General features: G+C 45.5%; 1 protein-coding gene across 1 annotated transcript in view; it reads left to right on the top strand.

The window, feature by feature from the left end:
- The window catches only part of PGAP1 (post-GPI attachment to proteins 1), a 77569-nt gene that overhangs the window by 28818 nt on the left and 24360 nt on the right, over nt 1–24391 (top strand). The window contains exons 5-16 of the mRNA XM_015413220.1: nt 4448–4608; nt 6580–6632; nt 6775–6841; nt 7693–7798; nt 12207–12262; nt 12362–12445; nt 15763–15812; nt 16035–16086; nt 16334–16411; nt 18408–18483; nt 20351–20424; nt 20538–20589. Of these exons, the coding sequence (XP_015268706.1) occupies nt 4448–4608; nt 6580–6632; nt 6775–6841; nt 7693–7798; nt 12207–12262; nt 12362–12445; nt 15763–15812; nt 16035–16086; nt 16334–16411; nt 18408–18483; nt 20351–20424; nt 20538–20589 (909 nt within the window). The remainder of the gene's footprint in view (nt 1–4447; nt 4609–6579; nt 6633–6774; nt 6842–7692; nt 7799–12206; nt 12263–12361; nt 12446–15762; nt 15813–16034; nt 16087–16333; nt 16412–18407; nt 18484–20350; nt 20425–20537; nt 20590–24391) is intronic.

Raw genomic sequence — 24391 nt, 5'->3', positions numbered from 1 at the left:
CTCACAGGGTGTCTGTTGTGGGGAGGGGGAGGGAAAGGAGTTTGTAAGCCGCTCTAAGACTGCGAGTGAAGAGCGGGGTATAAATCCAATCTCCTCCTCCTCCTCCTCCTCCTCCTTCGTTGGAAGTTTTTAAGCATTGATTGGATACCCTCTTGTTGTGGATATTATAGTTGGAGTTCCTGTGTTGGGCAAGGGTTGGGCTAGATGACCCTGGTGTTTTTTGAACACAGAGAAAATGTGGTTTCGTTCAGAGGACACTCATAATTGTTTGGTTCCCAGGCTGAGGAGACCAAGGCATGTGGTTAAGCTAGGCAGGGGCCAATCTTTTCAGTGCTCTGTAGGATAAAATGTAGACTCCTGCGTTGTGTCCGGAATGGCTTAGGAAGGTGGCTCAGCCCACGTAGCCACGTGGGGGGTGGTATTAGCTGCTTCTGGAACTTCACCTTCTTAAGAGGTGGCAGGTTATTTCTGTACCTGTCGCTGGACATTTTTCTAGGACAGCGGCCGGCGAAGAGCCTTGACCATATTTTAAGGTGTGAATTAACGCCTGCGAGATCTTAATCTGCAAGGAGAAAAGAAGTCACTGCCAGATTATTAGACTGAGTTTGTTTTTAAAAAGTGTTTTTATTAAACTGTGGTGGGGGATTTAAGCCGTTTTGGTGCTAATTTCATTTTAGGAAATGGTGTTTACGTGCCATGTTTTTACATTAGGGTGGGGCACTGTGCCAGAAGCCATCAAAAATGAGCTTCGTGACAAATGTATATACTTCTGGTCATCTCTGGAAGCCCTGCTTTGGTTGCCCCCACCATCTGTGGCTACATGGGCAGGAACCTGAGAAAGGGCTTTCTTGGTGGTGGCACCGAAACGTTGGAACTCCCTCCCCAGGGCGATTTGTGTGTCTCCCCCTATCGGTGTCTTCTGCCAGCAAGTGAAGACTTTTGTTTTGTTTTGTTTGGCCTACCCCTGATAACAGTTATTGGCCCTCCTTCCCGTCCAGGTGTTTTAGTTGAATTATTTTATCATTTTTAATGTTTTTAGTTAATCGTAGGGTCATAGTGTTGGAAGGGTCATCCAAGGTCATCTAGTCCAACCCCCTGCGCAATGCAGGAAATTCACAAATACCCCCCACCCCCAGTGACCCCTGTTCTCTGCCCAGAAAGGGGTGGGGGGAGGAATCCTCTAGGATCCCCTGTTCAAACCTTTTAACATTTTTCATGTGCGCTGCCTTGGGGACCCTGACTGGGTGGAAAGGTGGCATAAAAAATATTTTTTTAAAATCTAGCCAGAAACCAGACAGATTGTGGGCCCCAGGATTCCGTAGTTTAGGAGTACCTCAAACTGTCAGTCTTAAAGCAGGTAGTATGCTGTGGAAATCATTAATGGGGCTGTTTCCTTGGGCCGTGTTCAAGAACGTGGGTACTCTTAAGCCCCTTGCTGCTCTGCCTTTGTTTTGACGGAAGAACTGGGACACCAGAAGGACGTTTCTGAATGTCACCGGAATATCAAAGTGTAATAAAATTACTTGTAGGTGGTTGTTTTTTTAAACAGTCCTTGACAAATGCTTCATGTAGGACCTCATTTGATTAAAACAATCCTAAACTGTGATTTTAAAAAAATTTGGTTTTACATATTTTTATGCAAGACCGCTAACGTGTTTTATTTATCATGAAAGCCACCCTGAGTTCTCTGTTGTGGGGAGGGGAAGGGAAAGGAGTTTGTAAGCCACTCTGAGACTCTGAGTGAAGGGCAGGGTATAAATCCAATCTCCTTCTCCTTCTTCGGAAGAAAGATGACTAATAGTTGTTTTAAAGAAATACATAAAACTTCCAGCAATAGGCTTGGATCCAGGCAGGGACTTTGGGATGTGGAGTGCCGTTTTCCCACCTCCTGTGGCAGCCCAAAATGTCCTCTGAAGGTGACCCCCAGGAACAGGATTTCGGGGGTCATTTAGAGCTGCCACAGTAGAAGAGGAGGAGATTGGATTTATCCCTTCACTACCGAAGGAGTCTCATAGTGGTTTACGGTCTCTTTCCTGCCCTCTCCCCACAACAGACAGGTAGGTGGGGCTGAGAGAGCTCTTTCGAGGACTCGTGGGCACTCAGTGAAAGAGGACTGCTCTTGAGACAACAGCTCTGAGAGAAGTTGTGACTGACCCAAGGTCACACCAGCAGTTGCATATGGAGGAGTGGGGAATCAAACCTGGTTCTCTCAGATTAGAGTCCATGCTCCTAATCACTGCACCAAACTGGGGGAGAAAGAAAAATTGTACTCTGTGGGCTGAAGCCCTTGTATTCACAAAAACGTTGGTCTGGTCCCAACCATTTATTTATGATGCTGGCCTGCCCTGTGGGGTAGAAAGGTCTATTACTGTCATTGACATTACATTGTATAGGTCGTGCTGGAGGCAGAGGTGCCCTTCTGCTGGTGGGGGGCTAGGGATGCCAGTGCTGTGTGAGGCCTGGGGACCCCCCAGAATTACAGCTCATCTCCAGACTACAGAGATCAGTTCTTCTGAAGAAAAGGGATGCTTTGGAGAGTCGACTCCGTGGCCTTGTACCCCACTGAGGTCCCTGTGGTTAAGAAGAGTGGCAGACTCTAATCCGGAGAACCGGGTTTGATTTCCCTACTCCTGCACATGAAGCCAGCTGGGTGTTGTGGTTAAGTGTGCGGACTCTAATCTGGGAGAACCGGGTTTGATTCCCCACTCCTCCACTTGCACCTGCTGATGTGACCTTGGGTCAGTCACAAGCTCTGGCACAGCTGTCCTTGAAAAAGAGCAGGTTCTGTCAGAGTTCTCTCAGCCCCACCTACCTCACAGGGTGTCTGTTGTGGGGAGGGGAAGGGAGAGGAGTTTGTAAACCGCTCTGAGACACCTCTGGGTAGTGAAGGCCGGGGTATAAATCCAATCTCTTCTTCTCTTCTTCTTCTACCTTGGGTCAGTCACAGCCCTCTCAGAGCTCTCTCAGTCCCACCAACCTCACAGGGTGTCTGTTGTGGGGAGAGGAAGGGAAGGCCATTGTAAGCCGCTCTGAGTCTCCTTCATGCAGTGAAGAGTGGGGTATAAAAACCAGATACTACTACTACTCCTGTCCTCCCCAGGCTCCACCCCCAAATCTCCAGGAGTTCTCCAGCCTGGATCTGGCAACCCTACCCCCCTGGCCAGTGGGGGACCTGGCACCCTGGGTGGGGGCACAATTTTGCCAATTCCCTTTCTGCCTACAGAAGTTTCTCAGCTCTTGGGGATATCCCTGAACCAGATGGGCTGGTTTCAGGGGGGTACAGCGAAAAGGCCAAAAGATTCCAGTCCATGATCAAAACTCCTCTCATGGCTTGCTGGACACACCCTGACTTGTAATCCTTACAGCAGGCCTGCTGAGTTGGCCAAAATTATTATTCATGCTGTAGACTATCTTGCTTTCTGATGATGCAGCAGTTGTCAATGCCAATACTGTAGGCTGTTTCGCTTTCGAAAAAGAGCATCGAAGCAAGCATCGAAGCAACACGCCTCCCAGGCAAAAGTTGTGTGTTTCGAGAACTTTTTCTTCAGGCAAATTATTTTTCCTGGAACCGAATTACAAATACAATATAACACAATATACTTCACATAGAAACCAGGGGGGGAAAGAGCTCGCTTGCTGCACTCATCCGAAACTCACAGGGCTACGATGCACAAGTCAAACAACATGCTACTTTTGCCTGGGAGGTGTGTTGCTTTGATGCTTGCTGAATCTCTTTTCAGAAAGCAAAACAGCCTGCAGTATTGGCATTGACGACTGCTGCATCATCAGAAAGCAAGATAGTCTACAGCATTGAATCCTGTCTGCATATTCATCTCTGTAGCTGTGGACATTTCTACAAGAGATATATTGTTCTTTAGGTTTTTGTTATCGATGTACTATAATAAGATACACAAGGGTCTTTATCGTATATTTAAGTATATGATTTTAACAAATATATGAAGGCATAGTAGCATATCAGAATTGTGTGTTTTGTTTTAACACGGTGCTTTTCCACGTTTACTCAACCTTGTCGTGTTTCCCATGTGTTTGTTGTAGCAATTAGAGCATCAGATAAGGACCTGGGTTTGAATCCCTATTTTGCCATGGAAGTTTCTAGTCACTCTTCTCTCAGCCTAACCTGTCTCACAGGGTGGTGGTTAGGTAGAACTGACAGAACGATGTTGTAAACTGCTTGGGAACAAAAAAGGGGGCCAATAAACAAATCCTCAAAATGCAAATAGAGAGTGAAAGCAAATGACTTGTCTAAATTCCTCTAGTAATTTTGTGGCATACTGAGATTCATCTCCCAGTTGACAGCTCATGTCCTTTGCCTCTGTGTTTTGTTAGTTCACAAGAGCATAGAAATAAAAATGGCAGATGTTTCCTGACTCTCTCTCTGTCTTTAGAAATGTGCTAAACTAACCTCTGATATGAAATTATTTTAAAGATTTTTACACAGCTGTGAACCATCACTGGAATCTCAAGGCTCAGGACAGAGCGAATCTAACCACGCTCTCCGTGGCGGGAGGATTTCGAGATTATCAAGTCCGTTCAGGACTGGCTTTGTTGCCCAGATCAAGCCGACAAGACAGTGCCTTGTCTGTTGTGGTAAATAACTGTTTTCAAAAGTTATTTCTGGAATTATGTACAAGTTCTGGGGATGGGCATCTTTGTGCCATGTGTGGCCCATAGAACTCTTGTACAACTTGGTATGCTGATGATTACTGATGATGATGATTAATATTTTATTGAATTTCTGAATCTCCCGAGTATCATAATGCCCCTGTATAAATCAATGATGCAACCTCATTTGGAGTACTGTGTACAGTTCTGGTCACCACACCTCAAAAAGGATATTATAGCATTGGAAAAAGTGCAGAAAAGGGCATCTAGAATGACAAAAGGCTTGGAACACTTTCCCTATGAAGAAAGGTTAAAGCGCTTGGGGCTCTTTAGCTTGGAGAAACGACGGCTGAGGGGTGAAATGATCGAGGTTTACAAGATTATCCGTGGGATAGAGCAGGTATTCTCACAATACAAGAACTCGTGAGCACTCAATGAAATTGCTGAATAGTTAGGTTAGAACAGATAAAAGGAAGTCCTTCTTCACCCAAAGAGTGATTAACACATGGAATTCACTGCCACAGGAGGTGGCGGGGGCTACAAGCATGAACGGCTTCAAGAGGGAATTAGATAAGCATATGGAGCAGAGGTCCATCAGTGGCTATTAACCACAAGGTATAGATAGGAACTCTCAGTTTGGGGCAAGTGATGCTCTGTCTTCTTGGTGCTTGGGGGGGGCAACAGTGGGAGGGCTCCTAGTGTCCTGGCCCCACTGCTGGACCTCCTGAGGGCACCTGGTATTTTTGGCCACTGTGTGACACAGAGTGTTGGACTGGATGGGCCATTGGCCTGATCCAACATTGGCTTCTCTTATGTACTTATGAGTACACAGAGCTCTGGGTGACTTACAGCAGGTTATAAACATACAAAAAATACAGATGATCAAATTAGGAAAAACTGATCTGCAGATTTTAATCTCCAGATGGCATCCATAATTTAATCTGAAACCTATTCCAGACTGGTCTTCTGTCTTGTGGGCAGGTTAATAATAAGCTTATTGTTAACAATAAACTGTCAGTTGTGAAATCTCACTGCCATTGGAAGCTGGTGACTTTCTTTACCAGTTGTTTAAAGGGGACCCCGGAATCTCTATGGATTAGATGCATAATGTGTCTTCCTTTTGACTATTTATGAATATTTCTCTCAAAGATCCTCTTTCCCCAAAGTGTATATTATGTAAAATCACCCATCAAGGCTGTGATATATGGCTCGTTAAGTCACCGGAAGCCTAACTTTGTGCAGTCTTTGCCTGTATGATCCTTGGATGAAAACGAATTTTCCACTTAATCTAGGGCTAAACAGATTTACTTTTGAAGAGGAACTTCTTATTTTATTTTTGGATCCAATCGGTTTTCCGAAAAACTCTGTGCATGCTGGTCGCCCCCCCCCCCCCCATGTTTCTTGCAGACCTTCCTAGGTTTGGATTCTGAGGCCAAATAATCAAGCAGGAATTGAGAAATCCTAATACCTGAGATCCAAAGGACTCCAACGCTGTTGCACAAACGTCCCCACAAACTTCTTAAACAGCAACTTACCATGCCACCTGTCAAAACCATTTTTTAATCGGAACATTTCCAAAAACAGAACGTATTGTCGTCCTGCAGTGAGAGCCAGTGTGGACTGGGACTTGGGAAACCCGGGTTTGAATCCACACTTTGCGGTGGGATCTTGCTGGGTGACTTTGGTCCAGTCACACTCTCTCAGCTTAGCCTACCTCGCAGGGGTGTTGTGAGGATGAAACGGAGGAGAGAAGAACAATGTAAGCCTCTTTGGGTCCCCACTGGGGAAGAAGTTGGGATATAAATAAAGTAAATAAAATAAATCTCCGCTACTGAAATTTTAAGCAGCCTGTGCATTGGATTTTAGCCGCATATTTCCCTCCGGCTTGTGTTTCTAGTAGCAATGGATTAAAAAAATATATATATGAAAAAAGCATAATTATTCTTTCTTAAACAGAGCTCAGAAGTTCCTCGAGTCTGGGCTTCAACGGACCACCTTTCCATAGTTTGGTAAGCATCCTCATCCAGTTGTGGGGGGCGGGGACACACAACAACTGGCCCGCCATTCTTCTACTTTCCTTCTAGTGTTTTGGGTTTTTACTGATTTGTTACATTTTTCTAAAGGATTCCCCCCCTTGCGCTTCTCAAATAGGTGTAAAGAGTTGATCTTGGCTACCGTCAGAGCCTTTTTCGACCTGATTGATGAAAACACTAAGCAGGTTTGTAATTTCTTTTGCCAGTTTGGTGTCGTGGTTAAGTGCGCGGACTCTAATCTGGGAGAAATGGGCTTGATTCCCCACTCCTCCACTTGCAGCTGCTGGATGACCTTGGGCAAGCTGTAGTTCTGGCACATCTGTTCTTGAAAAAGAGCAGTTTGTGTCAGGGTGTCTGTTGTGGGGAGGGGAGGGGAAAGGAGTTTGTAAGCCGCTCTGAGACTCCAAGTGAAGGGTGGGGTATAAATCCAATCTCCTCCTCCTCCTCTCTTCTTCTTTGCGCGAGGGGGGGGGGGGTGGGGGGGACAGCTAAGATTTAAATAATCTTGAATTGCTGAAAACAGTGAAGGGTGTTAACTTAAGAACCTAAGAGAAGCCATGTTGGATCAGGCCAGTGGCCCATCCAGTCCAACAGTCTGCGCCACACAGTGGCCAAAACCCAGGGGCCATCAGGAGGTCCACCCGAGGGGCCAGAACTCCAGAAGCCCCCCTCCCACTGTTGCCCCCCAAGCACCAAGAAGTCAGAGTATCACTGCTCCAGACATAAGAACATAAGAGAAGCCATGTTGGATCAGGCCAATGGCCCATTCAGGCCAACACTCTGTGTCACACAGTGGCCAAAAATATCAGGTGCCATCAGGAGGTCCACCAGCAGAGCCAGAACCCCAAATGCCCTCCCACTGTTGCCCCCCAAACACCAAGAATACAGAGCATCCCTGCCCCAGACATAATGTTCCATCTATACCTTGCCACTCCTGAGACAGAATATGGGTTTTTTAGGCATTTTTCTCAGTGGAATTGTTCTTACAGTCACCCAAAGTTTGCTGAGGTTCTTACAAGTGTGTGCTACTTCTTAGATAACTCAAGATCCTCAAAAGAGAATGCTAGTCCTGGAACATCACTTCCTGAAGCACCCAGCAAAATTCTTCGAAGAAAAGCCCGAACCGTTTGCTGAACTAGCAGGTTAGTATTTCTCTGTGTGTTGCGAATGCCACTGAGACCAAGGTTCATACTCCCTGTGGAAGAATTGGGCCTAATATAGTGTGCAAACTGAAACAAGTCTTGTGATGGGAGGTATGATGTGAACTTGGCTGCAAGTGGAATGCCGGGAACAAAACAGAAAACAGTCGGAGATAAAGCCAAGTGTGATGGCGAAATAATGACTGGATTTTGGAGAGTGTACAAGCAGGACGGCCTGACCTGATCTCAGAAGCTAAGCAGGGTCAGCCAGGGTCTACTATACTTTACTTTATTTACGGTCCATGACCAGAATACAAATTAGTAAGAAGAAGAATGACCATGGCCTGGTAAAATGTAAAAATTAAGGTATACAAATATAAAAGTGTATAAAAGTAATTAAAACTAATACCAATACAGCAATTTCTAACCTAACTAGATAAAAATATAGATATAGAATACAATCAGCTACAATGCTCCCTCTAAGTTGTGGAGTCTTGTGAGCAAAAATTTGGCTACTGCATAAATTAGTTTACACTGGAGCCATCCTTCCTGGGCTAGAACAAAAATGTGTGAGCTGGAGGCTAAAAAACTGTGAGCTGGCTCACACTAACTCAGCTTAGAGGGAACACTGATCAGCTCCTATCTTCCACATTGTTGGGAAATATCCATAGAGCACAATTTAATCGCTTGGGAATAGAATTTAGCAACTTTCCGGGTGATCTCTATACTCACATCTGAGAGAAGTATGTTAATGATCCCAGAGTCGGAGGTGTCAGGACAGAGCTCAAGTAACAGGGAGATAAGGGCAGTACGGATTTCATTGTAGAAAGAACAATGAAGAAGGGCATGTGCCATTGACTGATAAGAACATAAGAGATGCCAATGTTGGATCAGGCCAAAGGCCCATCCAGTCAACACTCTGTGTCACACAGTGGCCAGAAATACCAGGTGCCATCAGGAGGTCCACCAGTGGGGCCAGGACATTAGAAGCCCTCCCACTGTTGACCCCCCCCCCCCAAGCACCAAAAAAAACACGAAATCCCAGAGTCCCTATCTGTACCTTGTGGCTAAGAGCTACTGATGGACCTCTGCTCCATATGCATATCTAATCCCCTTTTGAAGCCATCCATGCTTGTAGCCGTCACCACTTCTTGTTGCAGTGAATTCCAAGTGTTAATCACTCTTTGGGTGAAGAAGTACTTCCTTTTATCCGTCCTAACCCGACCGCTCAGCAATTTCATTGAGTGCCCACGAGTTCTTGTATTGTGAGAAAGGGAGAAAAGTACCTCTTTCTCTACCTGCTCTTTCCCATATAATCTTATAAACCTCACCTTATAAACCTCTTATCTTATATAATCTTATAAACCTCTTATCTCACCACTGTTACAAGGGCAAAATCTCTCAGTCCAGGCAATTTTGTTATAAGCAGGGGCAGCCTTTGCCGTCCCCGTCTTCTTTGACCTTCAATCTTTCCCAGCATCAGGGTCTTCTCCTCCAGGGAGTGCTCCCTTCCCATTGGGTGGCCAAAGTCTTTGAGTTTCAGTTTCATTATCTGGCCTTCCAGGGAACAGTCAGGGTTGATTTCTTTTTGTTGTTGTTTTCTTCTTGCAGTCCAAGGGACTCTCAAGAGTCTTCTCCAGCACCATAGTTCAAAAGAATCTATTCTTCGGCGCTCGGCCTTCCTTATAGTCCAGCTCTCGCAGCCATACATGACTACTGGGAATACCATTGCTTTGACCATGCGGACTTTTGTTGGCAGGGTGATGTCTCTACTTTTTATCATGCTGTTTAGGTTCGCCATCGCTTTCCTCCCAAGGAGCAGGCGTCTTTTAATTTCATGGCTGCAGTCACAGTCTGCGGTGATCTGGGATCCCAGGAACGTGAAGTCTGTCACTACTTCCACAGCTTCCCCTTCTATTTGCCAAGGAGTGATGGGGCCGGATGCCATGATCTTAGTTTTTTTGATGTTGAGCTTCAAGCCCACTTTTGCGCTCTCCTCTTTTATTCTGAGCAAGAGGCTCCTTAGGTCCTCTTCACTTTCTGCCATTAGAGTGGTATCGTCTGCATATCTGAGGTTGTTGATCTTTTCCCCAGCAATCTTAATTCCCGCTTGTAATTCATCCAGGCCAGCATTTCGCATGATGTACTCTGCATATATATTAAATAAGCAAGGTGACAATATACATCCTTGTCGTACTCCTTTTCCTATGCTGAACCAATCAGTTGTTCCATATCCGGTTCTAACTGTCGCTTCTTGGCCCTTATACAGGTTTCTCAAGAGACAAGTGAGGTGGTCTGGTACTCCCATCTCTTTAAGGACCTGCCATAGTTTGTTGTGATCCACACAGTCAAAGGCTTTGGCATAGTCAATGAAGCAGAAGTAGATCTTTTTCTGGTACTCTCTTGCTTTCTCCATAATCCAGCGAATGTTGGCAATTTGATCTCTAGTTCCTCTACCTCTTCGGAACCCAGCTTGTACTTCTGGTAGTTCTCTATCCACGTACTGTTGAAGCCTAGCTTGTAGGATCTTGAGCATGACCTTGCTAGCGTGTGATATGAGTGCAATTGTGCACTCATTTTAGGATTGACTGATTTGATCTCCTTGCAGTCCAAGGGACTCTCAAGAGTCTTCTCCAGCACCATAGTTCAGAAGAATCTATTCTTCGGCGCTCGGCCTTCCTTAGTGGAAATTTCAGACTGGAAATTGGAGAATGGTTTCTGTAAAGTAGAGATATGAATGCCTGGGGGCAAAAAAAATAGAGACATCTCGAGGGAAATGGTTTGTTTTGTGTCTTTTTGCCTTTGGACTTTTTCTAACCAAATGAGAGAAACGCTTTTTGAGACAAAGTTTTACTTGTTCGGAATGTGTAGTGCAAAGACTACACTTGTGTGTACTTGTAGACATATACAGATACTTCAAAGGATATATTTAATCCTTAAATATAACTAATTTTATTTGTTTTATTAGTTTAACTCATCCACAATAAATATGATAATACTGGAGAGTTCAGTGGTTTCAATGTTGACACAATTTCCAGAACAAAGTTTGAGTCCAGTGGTACCTTGAAGACCAACAAAGTTTTACTCAAGGTATAAACTTTTGTACGCATGCAGAAGAAACCTTATACCCAGAATTAAACTTTGATGTTCTTCAAGGTGCCCACTGGACTCAAACTTTGTTCTGCTGCTTCAGACCAACACGGCTACCGGACCTGAATCTAACTTAATATGCAAACATACTTGACCATAAAATTGTTTTTCTGGTGTCAGCTTCTATTTTTTCTTAACTTCAAGTGATAGAAATTAGAATAAATGTTATAATAATAATGATGATGATGATGATGATGATGATGATGCTTTCGATTTATTGATCGCTCTTTCCCACATACCTGCGGGCTCAGAGCGATTTACAGTTACTCTTGAGACAGTTGGACTAACAATATTTGTGGGGATAGGGAAGACAAACATACAGCATTAACTACACACACATTGCAGCTAGCCAGGCTTCATCTGCGGGCTATCAAGGTCGTGTTCCTAGGGCATCTTGCCGGCTGGCTGATGACGTCTGGCTTCTTGATGTTGTGCAGCCACACACTGCCACTGCCTGGCCGACTCGCTTCACTGCAGGGAAGCCGACACAGCTCTTTCGTCTTTCCAGTCGCCACGCCTCAGAAGTTGCCTCGGCAGCTAACACCTTCCCGAAGGGAGGGAGGGGTGTGCCCCACCCCCTTACGGGTGGTCCCCAATTTATCTACTCACCGAAGCTTTCGAATCGCTGGGTAGACGATGAGCTAGGACAAGGCTTGGTTGCTCACACCAGCATGGGGCTAGAACTGCCAAAGCTTGGCAGTTCAGATATTATTGTTAAGCAGGGAAAAATCCCCTGCGTCACCGCTCCCTAAGGCAGCACTGCTGCGTGCAGTAGTTTATAGAACAGGATTTGGTAGCATAGTGTGATGTCCCTTGGACTGCTCAGAGATTGAATCAGTCAATCCTAAAAGAAATCAACCCTGACTGTTCCCTGGAAGGCCAGATACTGAAGCTGAAGCTCAAAGACTTTGACCACCCAATGAGAAGGGAGCACTCACTGGAGAAGACCCTGAGGCTGGGAAAGATTGAAGGTAACAGAAGAAGGGGACGACAGAGGATGAGATGGTTAGACAGTGTCATCGAGGCAATGAACATGCAATTGAGCAAACTCTGGAGGACGGCGGAAGACAGGAGGGCCTGGCGTGATGTGGTCCATGGGGTCGCGAGGAGTCAGACTCGACTGTGCAACTGAACAACAACAAACAGCGTAGCATGATGTCCCTTTTTTTTAAAGTACCGAACAAAAATGTGAGAAAGAGTGAAGAAGGGTGAAACTGCTTTATTTCTTTGATGCCTAAGGAGTTCTTCCCTTTTCTTTCAGGAGCCTTAATATGGATCCTGATAGAAACTTCAAAATGGTCTTATACAGCACACAACGTAAGTAACATTGAATTGATTTTCATGTTTTAAAAAAGCAGTGAGTTCTCTGATTTCCTTGCTCTTTCTGATCAGCATGTTTTGTCTCATCCTGAACAGGAATCTGATGGAAAATATTTTACCTTCCCCCTCTCAAATCACAGAAAATCCTACAGTCACGTTCACTGTCAAAACAGTATGTTGGTGAGAAAATGCACTATTTCCTGACAAACTTACCTGGGGCTGCTTGGCTTTTCAACACTGATGTTCTTTTCTCCTGAGAGAATAATGGTTTAAAACGTTTCATCATTTGATATTCCGGGTCGGGTTGTATTTTCTGTCACCCAAAGTTTCTCAGTTGTTGTCCTGGCGAGCTTCCGAATATAACAGAAAATAACAGTCACTGTTCTCTTGTTTAGTAGAAAAGAGCAAGAGTCCGGTAGCACCTTTTAAAAAAATGGTTTATTAAGATAACAAAAATTCAGTTAATGTGAGAGAGACAGACTACCGGAAACCACTATTCTGAAAAATGTAAATACAAGTAAACGTACTGACATGTGTGCGCACGAGTTTTTAAACCAGAAGATTTCTGCACTAAGACACATTTGTATTAATGACGCATTAAAAATAAAATAAAAACTTTATTACAAAAATAAGTTACGCTTGCCTCCAGCTTACAGTACAGTATAAAACAATTTTATTTTCAGGAATGCAAAATGATTGTTTGTAATGAGCACTTAACATATGACATCTATTTTTGTTAATTTTTTTTCATTTACTGAGTCCAGGAGCACCTTAAAGACTAACAAAATCTGTGGCGGGGTGTCAGTTTTTGGAAGTCACTGCTCACTTCTTCAGATCCTTCTTCAGCAGGTATCTGAAGAAGTGAGCAGTGACTCCCGAAAACGCCTCCCCTGCCACAAATTTGTTAGTCTTTAAGGTGCTCCTGGACTCTCTTTTCTACTGCTGCAGACAGACTTAACACGACAATCCATCTTGATTTGTCTGAAGAAGTGAGCCGTGACTCACAGAACCTCCTTCCCTGCCACAAATTTTGTTAGTCTTTGAGGTGCTCCTGGACTCTTGGCTCTTTTCTGCTGCTACATGCAGACTAACACGGCTACCCATTTTGTCCCTTGTGTGATCGTGGTGGGGCGAGAAAGAAAGCCAGATTTTAAATAAGTGATCAGACCGTAGGTTCATCTTCTGCACTCTCTCTTCAATAGTAACCAACCAGATACTTCTGGGAAGCACACACAGAGAAGGAAGTGGGTTAGATCCAGCAAAGTGAGAAAGCATTTGCAGGAACAAATCTTTCCTCCTCTTCTTCCTCAGCAATGCCTTGAGACCTCTGAAATGCTGGGGAGGTCACATGACTCGCATGGCCCAAAAGCTGTGACGTCTGCAGTGAGGATGGGGAACTTGGACAAAATCGTCTTTGGCCAGTAGTGCTTCTCTTGCCGGCCCAGGCCGTGAGACTGTGTTCCTTGTGGGTCCAGTGACCCACAGCATCAGCTTTTCGAAGGTCTTGTACAGTTGTTGGGAGAGTCAGGGAAGATCTTCATTGGCAAGTGTCTTCCGTTCCACTTCTTTTGCTGGATCCAACCCAGCTATCCAGTGTTGCTTCTGCATAGTGTCAGGCAGCTAGCTATACCGCTTCTGATTATGGAGATTTAATTTTAGTTACCAGCCATTGATATTCCACATGGGGATGTCTGATATTTTTATGAAATGGCCATCTGTTGTTCAGCCTACGTGTTGTGTTCAACATCTCTGTGGTGAGTCTCCTAGTCCTCCCCGGCTGTAGCATCACGCTTCATTCTCTGTACAGTTTTGGAGCTGTTATCCTAGAGAGCTTCCAGCAGCTTGGGGAAGAGCTGGGGGGGGGGAGGAAGCCTCAAATTAAGCAGTGAACTTTGTGTGTTGCAGCACGAGATGGGAAGAATACCGATCCCCCGGGGGGGTTGAATTTATTGGGTGTTGTAAATAAGAAGTGGGAGACTGACCAGTTATGAAGGTGCACAGAGAGTTTATATAGTTATAAAGGTGAATGTATACAGAGATATTTACAGGCTATTGAACAGCATGTCGTGCCTTGGTCTATGAGAACTAAGTGCCCATCCAGCTTACTAAGATGATAGCTATTATGCTAAACCCCAGCCAATCTCTAACAGGGTGAGGCAATCACTAACAAGCCCTGAAAGAGCAACACCTGCTAGAAAACACCTGGCTGTAATTACATGATTACTAGCATAACAGCTAGGTCTGACAAACAGATCAAACTGATCTATAGTATGCTTGCTACCTCTATCACTCTGACATATATCTCAATAGAATTTTCTCGTGGCCCTTTCTTACACACCCAGGGAAATGCTGATCACCACTTTGGGGTCAGGAAGCAATTGTTCTCCAGGCCAATTTGGTCGGGGATCCTGGAGGGTTTTTTTGTTTGTTTGCCCTCTTCTGGGCATACAGCAGGGGTCACTGGCAGTGTTCCCTCTAAGCTGAGTTACTGTGAGCCAGCTCACAGTCTTTTTAGCCTCCAGCTCACACAAAATTTTGTCTCAGCTCAGGAAGGATGTGGCTCCAGAGCAAACTAATGTATGCAGCAGGCAAATCGCTCGCTCACAACTTTAATGCCAGCAGCTCACAAAGTAGAATTTCTGCTCACAAGACTCCACAGCTTAAGGGCAGTGTTCCCTCTAAGCCGAGTCAGTGTGAGCCAGCTCACAGTTTTTTAGCCTCCAGCTCACACGTTTTTGTGTTAGCTCAGGAAGGAGGGCTCCAGAGCAAACTAATTTATGCTGTAGCCAGATCACCTGCTCACAACTTTAATGCCAGTAGCTCACAAAGTAGAATTTCTGCTCACAGGACTCCACATCTTAGGGGCAGCTTAGAGGGAGCATTGGTCGCAGTGGGTGTAGGGGGGAGGCATTTGTGAGTTTCCTGCATTGTGCAGGGGGTTAGACTGGATGACCCTGAAGATCCCTTCCAACTCGATGATTCTATGGTTCTATGTCAGATATGGCAATATGTTTCATTCTGAATTATGCATTGTATCAAAAAATACTTGCTTTTAGTTGCCCTGGACAGAGTATGAATTGTTTACGTTGGCATGCCCTTCCAGGGTGTCAGTAACTTGCACTGGAGTGCCCTTCCTCCCTGCATTCTAACGATCCTGTCTTGGTCATCCCACCCATCTTTCTAGAAGGGCTAGAGATGCATGAATTTTGTCCCTGTTTCTGTGTCCCCGGTGTCTTCATTTCCAGGAGTTCATACCTTTAGGACTAGGGTGTGTCCCGGATATTGAATGTTTGGTTTGTAAATTCAAGCATCGAACAGAACAGGACTGAATGGCGGGTGGCCATGCGAATATTACTGCCACTGCTTCTGAGCAACCTCTTTTAAGAGCGATTAAATGAATTGTGAGTTCTGAAATGACGGTGACACTTTTAAAAGGGATCGATAATCTGTGCCTCCCTGTATATGACAACCCCCCCCCCTCGCTTTTTCTATTACAGGACACAAATAGCTGGGTGTACGGCTGTACGGACGGTTCCTCGCCTATGTGGTGAGCCAGTGTTAATATTACTTCATATTAAAGTACATGAGTGATGCCTTAGTAGTTTGTGGGGGAGGGGGGTGTTTTTAAACTGTAAGTCACAGCCAACTTATGGGGACCCCCTGTGGGGTTTTCGAGGCCTATGTTCTTAGGGTTCAGCCTCTTATCTAGCCTGCTTCTGTTAAGAGTATATTAATATCTGTCTTAATATCTGTCTACTTACCTTCACAGTCTGCACGGTGTCGACCTATCTTGGAAGGCTGAATTACTACCAACGGTTAAGGTATAATTGTTAATAATTTGATAGTCGCAATACTAAATGCTTATCTGACATTTTTAAATATTCATTCGATGCTTTAAAGCCTGGCAGGAAAATATCCTCTTTTGTTGTGGTTGATTTAAAGGAATCGGTTTTGGCAATGTAAGGACTCCAATATAATCCTCATTTAGTGATGTCTACTTTTTTAAAGGTTCAGAAACACTTCTCAGTTCAGATAAATATTTCCAGCGTTACATCTTGTGTTTTTTAGACTGTGACTCTGAAACTGCAAGACTATCCTTCTTTGACTCATCTTGTACTGCATGTACCAGCTGTCAATAGTAATAAGGTAATAAAGATGAGACCCTCTGGCTTCTCTTTGTTCGTTCAAACCAGAAAGCAAGCATGTGCTTCTCTGTACATTTTTAAATTGGAATTTAATTAAATTTACGTATGTACCACCTCCTGATAACCATCAGCTCCCAAGCTGCTCTGCAGGAATGAGATAAGAAACTAATACTAAATCTGGAAAAAAAACGGCAGCTGTAATAACGTTTAAAGCTATAGACCATCTGCGGTTAAAATTAGATTTTTTTTTGGTCGTCAAGTCGCAGCTGACACATGGTGACTCTGTAGGGTTTTCAGGGATTTTCGGAGGTGGTTGGCCATGGCCTGCCTCTGCGTAGCAACCCTGGACTTTCATGGTGGTCTTCCATCCAAGGACTGACCAAGGCCAACCCTGCTTGGCTTCCAAGATCTGATGAGATCGGGCCATTCAGGTCAGGGCAAGGGATGTTCAGAGGTGGTTGGCCATTGCCTGCCTCTGCGTAGCAACCCTGGACTTCCGTGGTGGTCTCCCATGCAAAGACTAACCAGGGCCGACCCTGCTTAGCTTCCGAGATCTGATGAGATTGGGCTAGCTTGGGCCATTCAGGTTAGGGCAAGGGATGTTCAGAGGTGGTTGTCCATTGCCTGCCTCTGCGTAGGAACCCTGGACTTCCGAGGTGGTCTCCTGTGCAAGGACTGACAAGGGCTGACCCTGCTTAGCTTCCGAGATCTGATGAGATCGGGCTAGCCTGGGCCATTCAGGTTAGGGCAAGGGATGTTCAGAGGTGGTTGTCCATTGCCTGCCTCTGCGTAGCAACCCTGGACTTCCAAGGTGGTCTCCCATGCAAGGACTGACAAGGGCCGATACTGCTTAGCTTCCGAGATCTGATGAGATCGGGCTAGCCTGGGCCATTCAGGTTAGGGCAAGGGATGTTCAGAGGTGGTTGGCCATGGCCTGCCTCTGCGTAGCAACCCTGGACTTCCGTGGTGGTCTCCCATCCAAGGACTAACCAGGGCTGACCCTGCTTAGCTTCCGAGATCTGATGAGATTGGGCTAGCTTGGGCCATTCAGGTTAGGGCAAGGGATGTTCAGAGGTGGTTGTCCATTGCCTGCCTCTGCGTAGCAACCCTGGACTTCCAAGGTGGTCTCCCATGCAAGGACTGACAAGGGCCGATACTGCTTAGCTTCCGAGATCTGATGAGATCGGGCTAGCCTGGGCCATTCAGGGCAAGCCAAGGGATGTTCAGAGGTGGTTTGCCGTTGTCTGTCTCTGTGTAGCAACCCTGGACTTCCGTGGTGGTCTCCCATCCAAGGACTAACCAGGGCTGACCCTGCTTAGCTTCCGAGATCTGATGAGATCGGGCTAGCCTGGGCCATTCAGGTCAGGGCAAGGGACATTCAGAGGTGGTTTGCCATGGCCTGCCTCTGCGTAGCAACCCTGGACTTCCGTGGTGGTCTCCCATCCAAGGACTGACCAGGGCCGACCCTGCTTAGCTTCTGAGACCTGATGAGACTGGGCTAGCCTGGGCCATCCAGATTGGGGGAAATTAGAAAATTAGCAGCAGATAAAACAGCAAGGTAAAAATAAGCATAAAAAGCAGTGGTTCATAAAACAGTTCATCATGCGTGACAGTGGTGGGTCTGTTACGGTATGCGCTTAGGGACAAATGAATGAGAAGAGCTGCTTTGCCTTTTCTGTGAGACTGCCTAGGGTTTAACTAGACTGTGTGTGCTCTCTGGGATCTGGGGTAAAGCTGTACCCCTGAAGGACCCAGGGGCTTCAGGCTCCACAAAGGGGAGGTTAGGGATTCTACATATTACCTGCCCAAGTAGCTTCCAGCCATTCTCAAAACCCCAGCGTGTCCACTTCTGTAACTTGCTCATTCGGGGAGTCTGTGGCCAAGTTGGTTCTCGAACCCAGCTCTCCTGGTGCTGAGTCCGGCTCTCTGGCTCTAAATTGCCCTAATTTGTACTGAAGTTCAAGCTCACGTAGTTGCTTTAATATTCTTTGTTGCAGTTTACTGTGGACTGTGAGTTCTTTGATGAAGTCTCCAGAACGGTGGAACTCCCCGTGACCCATCTCTTTTCTTTTGGTAGGTTTAATTTGTTGGTTTTTCCAACACAAACTGCCTTTGCATCTATGTTTTGTAGAATTGCCTTCCATGAAGATAACTTCAGAGGGTAGCCCTGTTTGATCTGCAGTAAAAGATTAGATTCGAGGCCAGTAGCGCTTTAGAGACCAGCAAGAGTTTCAGGGCGTAAGCCTTTGAGAGTTCAAGCTCCGTTCATCAGACACAGTAGTGTAGAAATAGAGATCTGACTGCTTTTATCCTTGTCAGAAGGTGGGAGGGGCGTTGTAAAGAATGCTTGGTAAAGGATGCAAAGGTACAACGTACTCTGCTCTACAGTACACTTTGTGCATCCCTTACCAATAGGGTTGCCGGGTCTGTGAGACCCACAGGCAGGGAGGTGGAAGGAGCATTCCAGGAGCAGAAAGTGACGTATCTGGAAATAAACGCGACGTGCCGACGTCGCCCAGAAGTGAGGTAGGCATGTTGGCGACGTCAGGTATGACCAGTGTTACCTCTAAGCTGAGTTAGTGTGAGCTAGCTCACGGTTTTTTAGCCCCAGCTCACACATTTTTGTCTCAGCTCAGGAAGGATGGCTCCAGAGCAGGCTAATCTATGCAGCAGTCAAATTACTGGCTCACAACTTTAATGCCGGTAGCTCACAAAGTAGAATTTTTGCTCACAAGACTCCACAGCTTAGAGGGAGCATTGGGTGTGACACTCTGTTTTTTGGGCAAAACACTATGGTAAAAAATTGGCTTCAAATCATGGGGTTTTGCCCAAAAACCAGAGTGTCCCCCTTGACATCACCGATGTGCCTACATCACTTCCGGGTAACATAGGAATGTTGCGTTTACTTCCTGCTTCTGGCTTGGGGGGGGGTCTGGTGTCCCCCCTGCTTTCTGATAGCCCTGAAGCGGGGAAGGGGCTCCAAACCAGAGGATCCCCCGCCCCCAAGTGGGGACTGGCAACCCTGCTTAGAAATATACCTTACAAATATTCTTTACAACAGCGCCCACACACCATGTGATGAGGATAAAAGGAGTCAGATCTCCATTTCTCCTCTGCTCGTATCTGAGAAAAGATGCTTTGACTCTCAGAAACTTTCACTCTGAAACTCTTGTTAGTCTCTAAGCTGCTACTGGACTCATATCTAATTGAAGAAATATCATTTTATCACTGAAGTTAATTGACTATGACAGGGGTGTCAAACACGTGGCCCGGGGGCCGGATTAGGCCCTCAGATGGCTGAAATCCGGCCCGCAAGGCCCTGACCGTTTCCTGCTTCCTTTTCCAGTTCGGCTGCTGCAGTAACTCAGAGCAAGAGGTGTCAGTTATCAGAGACTGTTTAATAGACAAAATATTGCAAGAGTGCTAGTGTTTTAAGCATGTTTTACTTAAAGTTTAAAAAATCTTTAATTGTGTTTGTGTCCTTTATAAAGTTTGTATCTCCACTACCTGGCATTACATTTTATGACGTACATGGCCCAGCCCAACAAGGTCTCATTTATGTCATAACAAATGAGTTCGACACCCCTGGAATATGAATTAAATTTAGAGAATGATTTGTCTGTCTCCCTGTATTGGTGTCTTTTGCCTGTGGGTGAAGACTTTTTTGTTATGTTTGGCATACCCCCAATAACTTTTATTGGCCCCTCCTCCCTGGTTCTTGTTTGTTGGTGTGTTTTTTATTGAATTATTCTCAAATTCTAAACGTTTTTATGTGTGCTGCCTTGGGGGCCCTGCTCAGGTGGAGAGGTAGCATAAAAATGTTTTAAATACATAAATAAAATGAAGCATCAGTCTTCTAACAAATGGATTATTTCCCCTGTAGTCTGTTGCACTAGACCTTACTAACGATAATTCTAACACGAGGCAATAATTTCTGCAGGGCTCTCTTCAAGCAAAATTGTATTAAATTCAACTGGCCTTATTCACAATGTTCAGCTCCAACACTTTGGTCAGGTATAAACACAGATTTCTGAAATACATACCTTTTATGCGTTGGTAATGCCTAATGTGGCCTCATTCTTCTGGGAACACCAAGGAACCGATTGCATGTTTTCTGTTTTGTTTAGATATACCAAGCTTTTACACTTAATGTAGAGAGCCACTGCCAGTCACTCAAAGGTAAATATATTTTCTGAAATCACTTCTAAGGCTCTGAAGTATATCTTCTTATCTGTATTCCCCAAACACTTGCCTGTCCTGTTTTTGTTACCACCATTCTTTCTGCTTTATTCATTTCAAAATGTTGGTTGTAGCTTATTGGGATATTTGGTTAAAATAGCAGGGTTTTGCCCAGTCATAGAAGCGTGATCCTGAGTGCAGTAAATCAGTCTCCCAAGAAGTATATTGCAAAAAGGGAAACTTGCATTTATTCAGATAGATTCAGTTCACATTCAGGTTGCAGTTGAAAGGAGAGAAACCTGATCTAAAGAGTATTTTCCCTGTCACAAATGGCCAATTAATCCGGCATCATGTGTGTGGGAGTACGAGGGCATTGTTTCTGCTGGAGAGACGTGTGACTCCATAAAAAGCCATGTGGAAAATAGGAAGGACAAAGGACACAGAGAGAGGAGGGGTCAGAGGGCAGCTCCGAGGTTGGAGGGGAAGACAGTTCTGTGGTGTGGTGGCCTGGAGTGGCCCACACTGGTTTAAAGTTAGGGTTGCCAAGTCACTTACTGCTAATAGCGGAGGAGAGTTGGTCCCTACAAGGGACATTAGCGTGTGCGCGCTGCGATGACATCACCCGGAAGGGACGTCATCACATTGGGCATGTCGCTGGCTGACGCTCTAGCAATCAGCCTGGAAACTCTATGGTACCATAGAGTTTTCAGGCTGATTGCAAGAGCACCAGCCATTGACATGCCTGGTCCGATGACGTCACCTCCGGGTGATGTCATCGCACCGGGCACGTTGGCCCAAACTGGGCACTTTGGGGACGGGGTTCCCCACGCCGGCCTTTTCTGGACCAGTGGATTGGGGACCCTTTTAGCGGGGGAACCTCCACACTCCCGGGGAACCTGGCAGCCCTATTTAAAGCTCTCCTATGTAGTCTTTCTGGTGTATTTGAAAGGGAAGACTGAGTTCTGTGCTTAAAAGGCTATAGTGTAATTCTGAAAGGTTAGGAAATCTGTGGAAAAACTCAACAGCTTTTACAGTCAAAAAGTAGTCTGGCAGTTACTGGCACTCTCTCTATTCTACGCCAGTTTGGTGTAGTGGTTAAGTGCGCGGACTCTAATCTGGGAGAACCGGGTTTGATTCCCCACTCCTCCACTTGCACCTGGCTGAATGACCTTGGGCAAGCCGTAGTTCTGATAAGAGCTGTTCTTGAAAAAGAGCCGTTTCTGTCAGAGCTCTCTCAGCCCCACCTCCCTCACAGTGTGGGGAGGGGAAGGGAAAGGAGTTTGTAAGCCGCTCTGAGACTCCGAGTGAAGGGTGGGGTATAAATCCAATCTCTTCTCTTCTTCTTCTTCTATTCTGAAACAATCAATCACACACACACACAATCTGTAAAGATAGTTTCAGAGGGTAGCCATGAAGAATCAAGATTCAAATGCAGAAGCACCTTAGAGACCCATAAAATTTTCAGGGTACAAGCTGTCGAGTCAAAGTTCCTTTTGTCATCTGATGAAACATGATCTCGCTGTCTCACTTCCTCATGAAGTTACATCTGTATAAAGTTGATTTTTTATACAATCCATAGTTTACCTTCCCTTCCCAGTAAAATAAACCTGTTTAAAAATCTCTGTTTTCCTTCTTAGTAACTCGAGGGCAGACAAGGGTAACCTAGGCGGGGTTATCAGGGAGGGGCAGAGTGTTTACCTCAAACTCCCTCACGATTTACCTCAGGGGTGGCCCACTGTGAATAGCACCAAGCAATGGCAGGCCAGTAAATAAAATATTTCTTTGGCCTTGGTCTCAGCTTTTCTTGGTGGTGTGATAGGGCAGTGTGGGAGTGGGAGGTCCTCTTCAGTTAATCCCAAAATCAGTATACGCTGCCATGGAGAGAACTGTGGCTCTTTACAGAGGGTGGACTGTTTCCCGCCAAAAAACACATTAGTGCCTCCTCATGTCAAACAGGAACAGCCATGCAGAGCTCACCAGAGAGTAATTACAAAACACTTTTTAAAAAATCTGCTTTTGTTGAGTAAAATGGTTTTTAATTTGCATGTATATGGGTTGATACTCTTGTGGTACACAGACATATGTCAATCCAATCACTGAATTCATATATTAGTTTGGTGAAATGACCTGTTCATTTACCACAGACAATAAGGCATTTAAAGTGAACCTTGGCCCCGGTCACACGGAGCATTTGCCCCGCTGAAGGCACGATACTGAGGCGGATTTTCCGGGTGCGATCTCACCAGAATATCTGGGAGGCATAGCACTCCCGTGGCCAACCCGCAGCAAGCCGCCGAAGCCACGTAGTTAAAAGCTACCAGGTTCGACCTATCAGCAAATGGTTTGCCACAGGCTACCTCCGGACTCCCGTGGTGTGATCACGCCGGTGTACTCTTTGCTGCGCGCGCCGACGGTGGAAGCCCCGGTGTGCCGCCATCAAGTCTGATCGCCTAATCGCGCATCAGATTGCGACGGCGCAAAGAGCCACGCCTCCCCCCCCCCGCGCGCGTGCGTTTTCTGGCCCGTGTGACCGGGGCCCTTGATTGCTTTTAATTCTTTGGAGATTTTTCTGCTGTTCACATAGATTAGAATCAGCTACTCACAAAGCTGAATGCTTTTGTTCCTCATGAGCATTACTAGGTTATCAGTTCATTCCTTGTTCTTCCATTTGTCCTCATCCTCTTCCCCTTTGCTGGTTCAAGTTTGCTTTTGCTTCACTCTAAGGTTCGGGCTCTGTCATCTGAGGGTAGATTTATGTGTCAAAGTTCTTCATTTGATTATTGTAACTTCCACACACAAACTTGGGAATATGAACTGGAATCTCCATTTCATATCTGCTTGAGATTGATAGTCTTAGGCCCCGGTCACACGAAAGGTTTTGGGCTGGGAGAGGTCATCAGTTCATTCCTTGTTCTTCCATTTCTCCTCATCCTCTTCCCCTTTGCTGGTTCAAGTTCGCTTTTGCTTCACTCTAAGGTTCGGGCTCTGTCATCTGAGGGTAGATTTATCTGTCAAAGTTCTTCATTTGATTATTGTAACTTCCACACACAAACTTGGGAATATGAACTGGAATCTCCATTTCATGTCCGCTTGAGATTGATAGTCTTATCCTTGTATGCGGACAGTGCTTAGAGGTGCAGAGAGTTTGCTAGCTCACATAAGCTTATTGCTTTTAAATTACCACTTGAACTGGGTATATGGCTCCATCATGAGTTGGCACACATCTGTTGTTCTACATTATGGAAGTGATCTACTTTCTCTTGCTCTCTCTGTTTGTATGACGACTTTGCTTATCAAGACGGGTCGTTGTGTCAGTCTGTTGGCAGCAGTAGAAAAGAGCGAGAGTCCAGGAGCACCTTAAAGACTAACAGCATTTGTGGCAGGGGAGGAGCTTTCGTGAGTTACTGCTCCGTTTTCAGATACAGCTAGAATGGGAGCCCATCTGTCCTGTTTATTCACTTATTAAATCACTCCACTTTCCAATAAATAGGACAAGTGAACTCCCATTCTAGCTGTATCTGAAGAAGTGGAAGGTAACAGCATTCCGTGCACCTTGGTGTTTAGTCATGCCGGCCACATGACCACGGAAACGTCTTCGGACAGCGCTGGCTTTTCGGCTTTGAAACGGAGATGAGCACCGCAACCCTAGAGTCGGACTCGACTGGCTTTCGAGCAAAGGAACCTTTACCTTTAAGGTGCTATTGGACCTTCCTCTTTTCTACTTTTCTTATGGTTCTCAACTTTCCTGTGCCTGCAAAAACCGAATACATGTTTTCCCACATCCCAAGCATTTAACATTTTA

This window comes from Gekko japonicus, unplaced genomic scaffold (genome assembly GCF_001447785.1).
Source record: "Gekko japonicus isolate JY-2015 unplaced genomic scaffold, Gekko_japonicus_V1.1 scaffold10, whole genome shotgun sequence".
NCBI classification, from domain to species: domain Eukaryota; kingdom Metazoa; phylum Chordata; class Lepidosauria; order Squamata; family Gekkonidae; genus Gekko; species Gekko japonicus.
The sequence above is the reverse complement of the archived record's forward strand: the minus strand, read 5'-3'. Positions and strand labels throughout refer to the sequence as shown.